The sequence below is a fragment of the Nomascus leucogenys genome, chromosome 15 (assembly GCF_006542625.1).
Source record: "Nomascus leucogenys isolate Asia chromosome 15, Asia_NLE_v1, whole genome shotgun sequence".
NCBI lineage: Eukaryota > Metazoa > Chordata > Mammalia > Primates > Hylobatidae > Nomascus > Nomascus leucogenys.
In genome coordinates this window covers 64,822,411-64,834,775 of record NC_044395.1, presented here as the reverse complement: position 1 = coordinate 64,834,775, position 12,365 = coordinate 64,822,411, and the positions used below count along the sequence as shown (strand labels likewise).

At 49.1% G+C, this 12,365-nt stretch overlaps 1 protein-coding gene across 1 annotated transcript in view; it reads right to left on the bottom strand.

The window, feature by feature from the left end:
- The window catches only part of LOC100598272 (short transient receptor potential channel 2-like), a 48,328-nt gene that overhangs the window by 16,031 nt on the left and 19,932 nt on the right, over positions 1-12,365 (bottom strand). Inside the window, 10 exon segments of the mRNA XM_030829634.1 lie at positions 395-559; positions 1,502-1,714; positions 4,202-4,455; positions 4,458-4,941; positions 5,976-6,021; positions 6,931-7,039; positions 7,595-7,722; positions 10,851-10,923; positions 11,683-11,855; positions 12,099-12,184. Coding sequence (XP_030685494.1) covers positions 395-559; positions 1,502-1,714; positions 4,202-4,455; positions 4,458-4,941; positions 5,976-6,021; positions 6,931-7,039; positions 7,595-7,722; positions 10,851-10,923; positions 11,683-11,855; positions 12,099-12,184 — 1,731 coding nt within the window.

The following is a 12,365-nucleotide window of genomic DNA, read 5'->3' as shown; positions in this document are numbered from 1 at the left end:
ACCGCAATGCCAGGCACCATGCTTGGCTCACAGTTGGGTCTCAAGGACATATTGGTTGGATGAAGGGCTCCCATAGAATTTGTAGTTGGGGTGGGCCTCTCTTTAGGAGAGTATAGGGCTGTTAGTAGGATTAAAGTTTTGGAGGCAGAGAGACTTCAGTTTAAATCCTGACTCCACTATTTCCTGTGTACTTTTGACAAAAAGAGCATTGCCCTTCCCTGTGCCTCAGGTTGCTTCCCTATACCACTGAAGCAGAATGCCTTCCTCAGGGCTACACTTCCAGCTACTTGTTGGAAACATTCACACAAAGTTATATTCACCAAGTGTCTAGCCCAGGGCCTCATAAAACAAGTGCTCAATAAGTGACAGTTATCATTAATCTTATTCTTAGTACCCGGGACTTTGGTGCCAGCCAGTAGCCAAGGCAGAGGAAGGGCATGGTGAAGAAGATGAGGAAGGCAACAAAGAGCTTCCAGCTAGTAGTGCTTCCACACCAACCAGCCACGTTCCCACACCAGATGGAGGACAGGACTTGCTGGCAAATTGGGTGTGCTACGAACTAAGCAGAGATGGGGCATAAGCAGAGGGGGAGGCCACCAGGCAAGGAGGAGGATGGGGGAGCCAGTTGGGTACACAGCCCTTCCTTCCCTGCCACAGAGATCGAACAATCCTTCTTTTCTCCCGACACCAGCCAACTCGTTTGTCATGTGACCATGGTCAGACCCATCTCTCTCTAGGCCTTGGTCTATGGAGGGAAAACTGAACTCAAAGATTCTCCTGAACTCTCTGGACCCTATATTCTTGAGTCTAAGTTAATCAGTGGTGGGTAGAACTGGGGACCCAAGACCCAGAACCCCCAGGGTCCCCTGCCTTCTTAGAGATGTGGGACATCAGCCTGGATGGTCTTGAGGAGGGCAGAAGAGGGAAGTTGGGGTTTGCTGTATTGGGAGACAGGGCCAGGGGAGCCACTATGAAGGAAGGTTTTTGGTTAAGTTCCTGGTGGATGTTGAGGGTGGATGAGAGTGAGGAGCAAGGGGCTGGGGGAGGCTAAACAAGGAGCCTGTCTTTAGCTTAGAGGGGAGGATGTCTGAGGAGACAGGGAATAATGGAACCTTTTGGGGAATATTTAAGGCCTGAGAGATCTAGTCTTATCTTGCTTTATAGAGTGATGTATTGAAATTGAACAACAGAAAGGATGGACTGAAGTAACTCAGCAGGTCAGAGACAAAGCTGTCTAAGACCAGATGTCCTGGTCTGAAGGTGAGGTCTTGGTGGGTAATGGGTCTTCCAAGGGCTGGGGAGAGGTTAGGGGCTTAGATTGAATGTAAGAAGGGAGAGGACCCACAGGGTCAAGGGCCTAGACAGAAGGGTGCTCGGGACCAAGGCCTGAGAGGGTCTTGAGGGCAGGAAAAGGAGTTGCTTAGGACTGGGTCAGGGAGACCTAGAGGTAGCAGGGCAAGAGAAAAGGACAGGGAGGGGATATAGGTGGGGCCCAGCTGACCTGCTTCTGATGGTAGTTGACAGCCAGTCGCAGCCTCGCCAGGTTGGGGATGCCTTCCTCAAAGCCCAGGCCCAGGCCTTCAGCCTCGGGCTCAGTCTCACTGTCCTTGGCCAGGTCGTTGAGCACTGCAGTGACCTCGCTCTGGTTCCGGCACATGCCCAGCAGCTCAAAGCCATAGTCCTGGCTCAGTGACTCCAGGGCAATGTACTCAGGCTGTAGAGAAGCAGGTCTGTGTGTGCCTACCACCCTGTGGACCCAACCCCATTAAATCAGCCCACTCCTCCCTACCCCCACGCCCACCAATAGTGGGCCTGGGCCACCTCTGTCCTGCCCCTGCACCATCAATTCCTATGTCTGGTGTCACTAGGGCATTGATTTCTTTCTTCTTTGCCACCTCACTCATCCTTCTTTTTTTTTTTTTTTTGAGATGGAGTCTCGCTCTGTTGCCCAGGCTGGAGCGCAGTGGCGCGATCTTGGCTCACTGCAACCTCTGCCTCCTAGGTCCAAGCGATTCTTCTGCCTCAGCCTCCCGAGTAGGGGGGATTAAAGGCGTGCACCACCATGCTCAGCTAATTTTTTTGTGTTTTTTTTTTTTTTTGAGATGGAGTCTTTCTCTGTCCCCAAGGCTGGAGTGCAGTGGCGCGATCTCGGCTCATCGCAACCTCCACCTCCTGGGTTCACGCCATTCTCCTGCCTCAGCCTCCCGAGTAGCTGGAACTACAGGCGCCTGCCAACACGCCCGGCTAATTTTTTGTATTTTTAGTAGAGACAGGGTTTCACCGTGTTAGCCAGGATGGTCTCGATCTCCTGACCTCGTGATCCGCCCGCCTCGGCCTCCCAAAGTGCTGGGATTACAGGCTTGAGCCACCGCGCCCGGCATTTTTTTGTGTTATTAGTATAGATGTGGTTTCACCATGTTGGTCAGGCTAGGCTAGTCTCGAACTCCTGACCTCAGGTGATCCACCTGCCTCGGCCTCCCAAAGTACTGGGATTATAGGTGTGAGCCACCGCGCCCGGCCACTTATTATTTTTAAAAAAATAGCTGGGCATGGTGGCTCATGCCTGTAATCCCAGCACTTTGGGAGGCTGAGGTGGGCAGATCACCTGAGGTCAGGAGTTCAAGACCAGCCTGGCCAACATTGTGAAACCTCATCTCTACTAATAACACAAAAATTAGCTGGGCGTGGTGGCAGGCACGTAATCCCAGCTACTCGGGAGGCTGAGGCAGGACAATCATTTGAACCCAGGAGGTGGAGGTTGCAGCGAGCTGAGATGGCGCCACTGCACTCCAGCCTGGGCAACAAGAGTGAAACTCTGTCTCCAAAAAATTTAAAAAAATAAATAAATAGAGATGAGATCTTGCTATGTTGCCCAGGCTGGTCTTGAACTCCTGGCCTCCTCATCCTCCTGTCTCAGCCTCCCAAAGTGCTGGGGTTAGAGGCGTGAGTCACCGTGCCTGGCCTAAGGCGGTCCTTGGCTCCAATTTATCCATCCTATCCTGGGTTTTACTTGAGGCCCTCACCCTAGAAAGCATCCAGGGATGGCTTTCAGGAGGCGAGGTCTGAGTCCCAGCACTGTCCTCAGGTGGTATCACATTGGGCAAGGTACTTCCCCTTTCCAGGCCTCAGCTTCTCTGCTGTAAAGTGGGGATGATACTTCCTGCTATGCCTGTCTCTTAGGCTGCTGTGAGAACGGAGGGAAAGTCCTTTAGAAAGGACTGCCCTTTCCTGCTAGCTGTGCAGTGGGGGCTTTTCATTCTCCTATCCTTCCACCACCATGAGTCACAACCTCCTTAGCCCTCTATTTTAACATCCGTGTTGGTTTCCCCACCTAATGGTCATCTTGGGGATGGGGATCGAGTCTAGCTTGACACACAGGAGCCATCAGGGGATGAGGGATGGACAAACTGGACTGGCGGCATTCCAGGACCCTCACTAGTACCTGCCCCCAGGCTCTGCTTCGTGCATTCTCAGTCCTTCCTGCGCAGTGTCTCCCCTTCACTCATCATCATGTATACTTTCACTACCTGAGAGCCTTTGCGTGGACTGCAGCCCTACCTCAAATACCCTCCCTGCTCCTCTTCACTTGTATGAAACCACCCACTTCCGTAGCTCAGCTTAATGCTACTTCTTCCAAGGAGTCCTCCCTGAACACAACAGCTATGGCTTTCCTGACCTGTTTTCTGGGCTTTGGAAGCCCTGTTAGCACGATTCACAGCGGCAATGAATGAAGACAAGTGTCCTGGAAGCGCCTTGTCCCCTCTCTCTGCCTTCTCCCTGCTCTGATCACACGCTTGAGAGCCGCAACACACAATGCTCCGGGTGGGAACACCTAGTAGGTATTCAGACGTGATGTATTCTACTGAATGTCATCTCCAAGTCTGTCCAGCTGTTTTTCTAGTTGTTTCTGTTCTCTCTCCTCCCTCAGAGAGACTCAGGGCTCCCCTGGAGTGGGGGTTGTGCCTCCCCCATAAGACTAGGCCCCTCTGGAGTGGCTGTTCTCTGCCATTAGAATGAAATCCCCTCAGGGGGGATTCTTTGACACCCCATCAAACTAGAGGTTTCCTGAGAACAGAGACCAGGCCTCGTCCTCTTTCTGTGGCTTCCAAGCTTCCCAGAACACCCACCACAGGCCCAACCATGCTCTGGTGGAAGAACAGACATGGGGCACCAGGGGAAGAGGGAAGTATGAGAAACCAACCTCAAATTCAGGCTCCTTGCGTGCAAGGCGCCTGAGCTCGCGGCTAAGCTGGAAGGCAGCCAGCATGGCGTCCTCACTGGCCAGTAAGAGGTGGGCCCTGCTGGTGATGTCACGGTAGGTGTTGATGCGGGACAGAGAGAATTTCAGCAGGTCATAGCGGCGGGCATTGCTGCACTCGAGGCAGGCACAGGAGACCCGGTGGGGCTGGGCAATGGTGTGGCCCTGTTCCATGAGCAGCTGTGCTATCTCATACGGTCCTTCTGGCAGGCCAGGGTGAGGGGAGTCACACCAGGTGCAAAGCGGGAGCCATCAATTGATGAGTCAAAGAAAGCCAGTGAGAAAGACTTGGTGACTACTTTGTGACCCTTCTCCCGTTCCAGCTGGGCCAGCAGGCGACGCACCACTGCTGGCTGGTTTGTGTCCACTGCCACTAGCAGGGCCTCATGGATCTGGCGGAAGTCAAACTTGACACTGGCCAACAGCACATCGGTGATGGCCTCATGGCCCAGGCGGATGGCCAGGTTGAGTGCTTCCCTCCAGGAGCAGTCCTCGGCCTCTTCCACATTCCACAGGGACCAGCCTGGTCCACTGCTTGTGGCCTCAATCCCTGACTCCAGCAGCTGCTGCACAAGGCCCAATCGGCCCTCCTGGATGGCGCCCAGGAGTGGAGGTGGGAACCTGAGCTTCCTGTTCACGATCTCAGTCCGGTTAGGCTGCTGGCGGATGAAGGAGTGGAGAGGCTAGGACCCTGAGTTTCAACTCCCTTTGTTTTGGGGCCGCTTTCACCCTTCCATGTTCTAGCACTTAACCCTCTATATCCAGCCACCATTATATTCTTCCTTGTCCCAAACACACACTGGCAAATAGTCTTATTCACCATTTTATTGTGTAGACTCTCAGGTTAGGAAAATTGACACTGTACAGTGGGGGCTTTCTATTCTTCCCCCACTGGGGAGAGACTGGGGGCCCCTTCCTCAGGTGGGTCTGACCAGGGGCCCTTTCCTCAGCTTGACTTCCACCCTCCCAGGAGCCCCCCAACAGAAGGGCTACCTATGGGTACCTTGAGCAACGGTAGGTTAAAGCAGGGGTGGGCTGCCCTGGCAGCCTAACCCCACATACAGGTGCACAGGATCTGTTTGGACCCAGCTCCCCTCTTGTTGACTTCATCTCCCAGCTGCTCTTCCCTCTTAAAGTCCCAGAGCCTCTCCCATGGGCAGGCCCGGACATGTCCACACAGGAGGGTTTTGTGTGGGCTTTTGCCAAGCCCCTCAGCTCTCACCAGGGCCCCAGCAGGATCCCAACATACTCTTTCTTCACCAATCCTCCTGCTTTGCCCTCCCCTGCTTTGGGGGGCATTTCTCCCCCTTGGCACTGCCTCGTCCCTCTCTTCTACCAGGCTCGGCCCCATCCTCACTGCTCTTCTCTTCTGGGCCCAAGCTCAGGGTTCCAGGGGCTCTTCTCCCACCTACATAGTGATGTCCGCCACCTGCTTGGCAGATAGGATGCCCCTGCAGTGCCTTTGGGCCAATCTTTTGTTTTATTCATGGGTAGAAATGGGAGCAGAATGGGAGAAGGTAGGGGAGCAGGCTTCTAACCGTGATGGGGTCCATGGCTGTGCCCACCTATGCTGGCACCTGTGCTGGCAGGAACCAAAGGACTGAACTCCTGCTCAGTCTTCTCCCTGACTGTGCCTATCACCCTCTTTTCTATCTATTCAAAACCCCGCCCTGGGCCCTCTCTTTGCAGGACCAGCTGCTCCCCCTCTGCTCTGTACCCTGGGGACCAAGGGAACCAGTGTTAGTGCCACACAGTGAAATCTTCTGGGAAAGGGGAGAGAAGACATATTTGCTCGAAGAAGCTGGGAACAGAATTTGGAATATCACAGCTTGAGGGAATCTTTGACACCCTCTGGTCCAATCACCTCCTTGTGTAGATAAGGAATGGGATCTGCCCAAGGTTCCATAGCCAAGCCTAGAACTACTCCTTAGTCATTAACCCATCTGGTCCCTATCATAGCTCTGTGAGCGGGAGGATGGGAGATTTTTTTCTCTCAGTTAATTCTGGATGCTAAAATAAATAACTTGCTTAGTGTCACACACATCACCATTATCTGATTCTGCCCAGGACAGAAGCCCACAAAGAAGACTGAGAACTCAGGTTATGGGTTGCTGAATGTCAGCCTCGTGCTCAAAACCCACACGCACATTCCCAGCACACCACAGGATTTTATCTGTCAGGCAGCGTTTGCTCTTCACTGGGACTCGGTTTTCCTTTCAGGAAAATGGGCATGAGAATGTGCACCACTCACAGAGGGAAAGACATTCTGGATGGTGTCCCAAGGCCCAAAAGTTCCAAGGAGACTTCCAAGGAGGAAAAGAACAGAGCTGGCCTTAGGAGAATCGGGTGCCATGGTCACAGAAGCCTTGACAACTGGGAATGGGGATCAGGCTAGGCACAGAGGTGCCCTCAGGCAGAGTCCTGAGGGAATGAGTGGAGGGGAGGAGAGAGGGAGCTTTGGCCTCAGCAGCTCTTCTCAGCTGTCAAGCGATTCAGTCCCAGTCTCAGTCACAGAGGGTGGGGCAAAACCACACGACCTCATGGCTCATGCCTGAGGGAAGTCCCCACATATGCTGGCATGCTCTTCTACTTCTCTTGCTGAGAACTGCAACTGGCAGATAGGGCACTGAACCCAGGAGACAGGGGGTGAACTTTCTGGGGAGGACACCCACAGTACAGACTGGGACGAAGATGATGAGGATGAGGGAGAAGCTGGGTGAGGTGGGGAGGTCTCTCCACAAGTGGCAGCATGCTGGGGAAGAATCTCAATCCAGAAGGAACCTGTGGGGGAGAGAAGGAGGTAAACAAAACGGCCTGCTCCCAGGCAGAAGGTCACCCCAAGAAGTCTGGATAAGCAATGAAGACAAATAACATTGATACACAGCAGACAGTGAGAAGTGCTAAGTCCAAGGGAATCAGAGAATCCTGTAGAAGCTCAGTTGGGAGAGATGATCTAGGCAGATAAGAGAATACTTGGCAAAGAAGAACCACTTGAACAGAGACTGAAAGAGGAACCAGCATTTGGACATGTAGGAAAAAGTTACGAAGGAAATTCTAGGCCCTCTCTGATCGTGTTTTACATTGTTTGGTTTCATTCGTCTCCTGAGGGCAGGGCCCATGTCCCTTCCTCAGCTTAGCTGGCACACTGTGCTCAGTACACACTTGTCTTGAATTACACTTGACTAAAAATACAGTTCCACACCTGAGAGCTGCAGAGATGACGGAAGCCAGCACTCCAAATTCAAATGTTTCTTGGCAGTACCCCCAGGTCTCCTATTTCTCCCTCAAGGAATGCCTAGTTGTCATACAACAACTCCCTGTGCCCAAGCATCTTACCTGCACAAATCGGGCACTGTCCACTATCCTGGCCACCACTGCTTTGGGCCTGGGGTCGGTGCTGTTTTTTTTGCCGTGCTCTTGCTATCTCCCTCCTGTTTGGCCAAGAATTAGATTTGGATAAAGGCCTGTGAGAAAGAACAGTTAAAGACCAGCTATTAGTAAGAGGCCATAAGGGCTGAAGGAGCCTGGAATCAGAGCAAAAATAATGTAGAAGAGTTAATGCAGACCTAGAAACCCTGGGTTGGGGTCCTGGTTTTCCCACCTGATATACCAGACTTGAGGGAAGACATTTAACCTTTGAACATCTGAGAACAGAGATTCTATTACTGCCCTTGGGTTATTATTTTTTAATTGAAATATAGTACACATACCATAAAACTCACTTTTTTTTTTTTTTTTTTTGAGACGGAGTCTCGCTCTGTCCCCCAGGCTGGAGTGCAGTGGCACCATCTCGGCTCACTGCAAGCTCCGCCTCCTGGGTTCACGCCATTCTCCTGCCTCAGCCTCTCCGAGTAGCTGGGACTACAGGCGCCCGCCACCACGCCCGGCTAATTTTTTTGTATTTTTAGTGGAGACGGGGTTTCACCGTGGTCTCGATCTCCTGAACTCGTGATCCGCCCGCCTCGCCTCCCAAAGTGCTGGGATTACAAGCGTGAGCCACGGCGCCTGGCCAAAACTCACTCTTTAAAAATATAAATTCAAGGCCAGGCATGGTGGCTCATGCCTGTAATCCCAGCACTCTGGGAGGCCGAGGCAGGCAGATCACCTGAGGTCAGGAGTTCGAGACCAGCCTGGCCAACATTCGTCTGTCTCTACTAAAAACACAAAACTTAGGCCAGACGCAGTGGCTTACACCTGTAATCCCAGCACTTTGGGAGGCCGAGGCAGGCGGATCACCTGAGGTCGGGAGTTCAAGACTAGCCTGACCAACATGGAGAAACCCCGTCTCTAATAAAAATACAAAAATTAGCTGAGTGTGGTGGCGGGCACCTGTAATCCCAGCTACTCAAGAGGCTGAGGCAGGAGAATCGCTTGAATCCAGGAGGCAGAGGTTGCGGTGAGCTGAGATTATGCCATTGCATTCCAGTTTGGGCAACAAGAGCAAAACTCCATCTCAAAAAACAAACAAACAAACAAAAACCAAAAATTAGCTGGGTGTGGTGATGTGCACCTGTAGACCCAGCTTGGGAGGCTGTGGCAGGAGAACAGCTTGAACCTGGGAGGCTGAGGTTACAGTGAGCCGAGATCATGCCACTGCACTCCAGAATGGGTGAGAAAGCACAACTCTGTCTCACAAAAAAAAAAAAAAAAAAAAAAAAAATATATATATATATAATAAAATGTTCTAATACATGTGTAATACAAACTTTCAATACGGTTTCGAATTGAATTTATATATATATAAACAATTGAAACAATTGAATATATATATATATAAATTCAATTCGAAACCCGGTATTGACAAGAGTTGTGTAATTACAACCATGTAATTCCAGAACATTTTCATTACCCCCAAAAGAAACCCCAAACCCAGGCTGGGTGCAGTGCCTCACGCCTGTAATCCCAGAATTTTGGGAGGCCAAGGCAGGTGGATCACCTAAGGTCAGGAGTTCAAGACCACCCTGGCCAACATGGCAAAACCCCATCTCTACTGAAAACACGAAAATTACCTGGGTGTGGTGGCATATGCCTGTAGTCCCAGCTACTTGGGTGGCTGAGGCAGGAGAATGGCCTGAAGCAGGAGATGGAGGTTGCAGTGAGCCGAGATTGTGCCACTGCACTCCAGCCTGGGCAACAGAGTGTGACACTGTCTCAAAAAAACAAAAAACAACAACAACAAAAAAAACCAAAAAAAAAAAAAAGAAAGAAAAAGAAAAGAAACCCCAAACCAGACTCTGGCAACTGCTAATCTACTTTAGTGGTTTGGAATTGCCTATTCTGGACATGAAATCATACAATATATGGTCTTTTGTGACTGACTTCTTACACTTAGTATGGTTTCAAGGTTCATCCATGTTGGAGCAGGTATTAGTACTATATTCCTTTTTTATGGCTGAGTAATATTCCACAGTATAGATATACCACATTTTATTTATCAGCTGATAGACATTTGGGTTGTTTCAATTTTTTGGCTATTATGAATAATGCTGCTCTGAATATTTGCCTGTAAGTTTTTGTGTGAACACCTGTTATCAATTCTTTGGACGTATACACCTAGGAGCTGAACTGCTAGGTCATGTGGTAACTCTATATAAACATTTTGAGAAACTGCCAAACTGTTTTCCAATCAGTTGCACTATTTTACATTCCCACTGGCAATATGTATGAGAGTTCCAATTTCTCCATATCTTTGCCAACACTTGTTACTGTCCATCTTTTTTATTACGGCCATCCTAGTAGGTGTGAAATAATCATTGTGGGTTTGATTGGCATTTCTCTGATGGCTAATGATGTTGAGCATCTTCTATGTGCTTAATAGCCATTTATATATCTTCTTTGGAGAAAATTCTATTCAGATTCTTTGTCCATTCTAAAAATTAGGATATCTTTCTATTGTTGACTTGTAAAGGTTCTTTATATATTTTAGATAAAAGAGGCTTATTGAATATATGATATGGAAATACTTTCTTCCATATTCTATGGGTTGTCTTTTACTTTCTTGACAGTGTCCTTTGAAGCAGAAAAGATTCAGATTTTTTTTTTTTTTGAGACAGAGTTTCACTCTTGTTGCCCAGGCTGGAGTGCAATGGCGTGATCTCGGCTCACTGCCACCTCCGCCTCCTGGGTTCAAGTGATTCTCCTGCCTCAGCCTCCCTGGAGTAGCTGGGATTACAGGCGCATGCCACCACACTCGACTAATTTTTGTATTTTTAGTAGAGACGAAGTTTCGCCGTGTTGGCGAACTCCTGACCTCAGGTGATCCGCCCACCTCGGCCTCCCAAAATACTGGGATTACAGGCATGAGCCACCACGCCCGGGCAAAGATTTAGATTTTGATGAAGCCCATAAAATACAGCATACTCATCTTCAGATTCTGGTTCACTACAGGACTGCCTGTTTGCCTAGTTCCAAACCTGACAACATGTGGACAAGGATATCTTTTCTTCACTGCCCTTAGGTCTAGACCCACAGGTTAAACCCAGACACAAGGATACTCTCTGACCTTAATAAAACAAGACTGGGGGAAGGACAGCTGCAAAAGGGCAATAAGGTTTGGGGAGGTGATTTGGGTCTTTCATATTGATCTACTTACCTTTGGTGCTGCACTTTTCTTCTTTTCATCCTGCCCACATCATTCTCCGAGTTTTGCTCCTCTGCTCTGTGCTCTGTATTAGAAATGCTCATTAAATATAGTTCTTTAACAAAACAGTCTTCACATATGATGTTCCTTCTTCTAAGAATATTCTTTCTACCCTCTTTGCCTGGAGGCAGAGTGTGCCTTTCTCACTCTTCAAGTCTTAGATGAAATGCTAATTCCTATGAAGCACTTTCCCTGGATTCTCTAATCTAAATCCAGTCATCCAATTATGCTTTTCCTTGACAGTACTCATCACAGTTTGAAGATTTAAATTTATTTGTGTGACACTGACATGTGTTTCTCCACTAGGGAAGGAGCATTGCTATTTTATTTACTGTGGTATTCCTAGCACAGAGCCTGGCACAAACAATGTTTAATAAATATCCATCAAATGAGTGATAATAAAAACCATCAACCTCTATTTGTCTGGTTATTCTGAATTTATGAAACACTTTGTACAGCATTTAATATATTTTAAAGTGCTTTCATAGCTCTAGGGCCTAGCCTATAGTAGGTGCCCTTCTAGTCTTTTTCTTAAAATAATAAACTACGTCTTTCCTTATGTGGTTGACAGCTGAGGCCCAAAGAGATAAGGATTCCTGATTCCTAGGCCAGTGCTTTTTCAATTACTGTACAATATTTGATTTGTCTTCTGGTAACAAGACACCAACAATTATCTTTTCTACCACATGAAGTCCCACTTGTGAGCCATCCCTTTAGAGCAATGGTAGATTCAGGGAGGAAGGGCATTGCTAGGGACAGGAAGGAACAGGTCATGTGGACTCACCTGCCCTGTCTGGATGACTGGAACCTGGTTCTGCATGGTTGTTCTTTGGGCTTGCCACACTGACTGGAGGCACCCTGCGGGCAGCAGAAAGCACCATGTGGGCTGAACGCCCCAGAGTCCCTGGCTGCAGCTGTGTTAGGATATTCCTGAGGTCTGAAATTTCCTTGGTGTCACTGCAGGGAAACAGACAGTACTTGGTTCCACTTGAAATATAGATCTTATTCTGCTCACTGAAGTCAATGGCATCTAAACAAGAAAGCTAGTTTAATATACAGATAGGGTTAGGCCTAGAGTATGTGATTAATTTGGTGAACCCAGGCTGGTCTTGTGTGCTTGTCAGTGACTTGATAGCATTTCTTTTCCAGGAGAAAGATCTCAGAGGTGGCTGGGAGACTTCCACTCTGTCAGGTACATACGTATGGGGATGTGGGAAGAATGTCCTCCGGATGGAAGGATTAGCTAGCCAGGGGCTAGGACCAGACTCCTCAGCATCAGAAGAACCCTGAGGAAAAAAAATGGAGAGATATGAAATACCAAGATTCACCACCAGGGGACACTGCTACCTAGTGCCAGGGCCTACTCAAACTATTGAACTACTCTTAAATGCCTGAACTTTTTGGGGACAATTATTTCATTATTTCCTTCTAAATATTATAGAATAATATTGTTAAGTTTTTAGCATG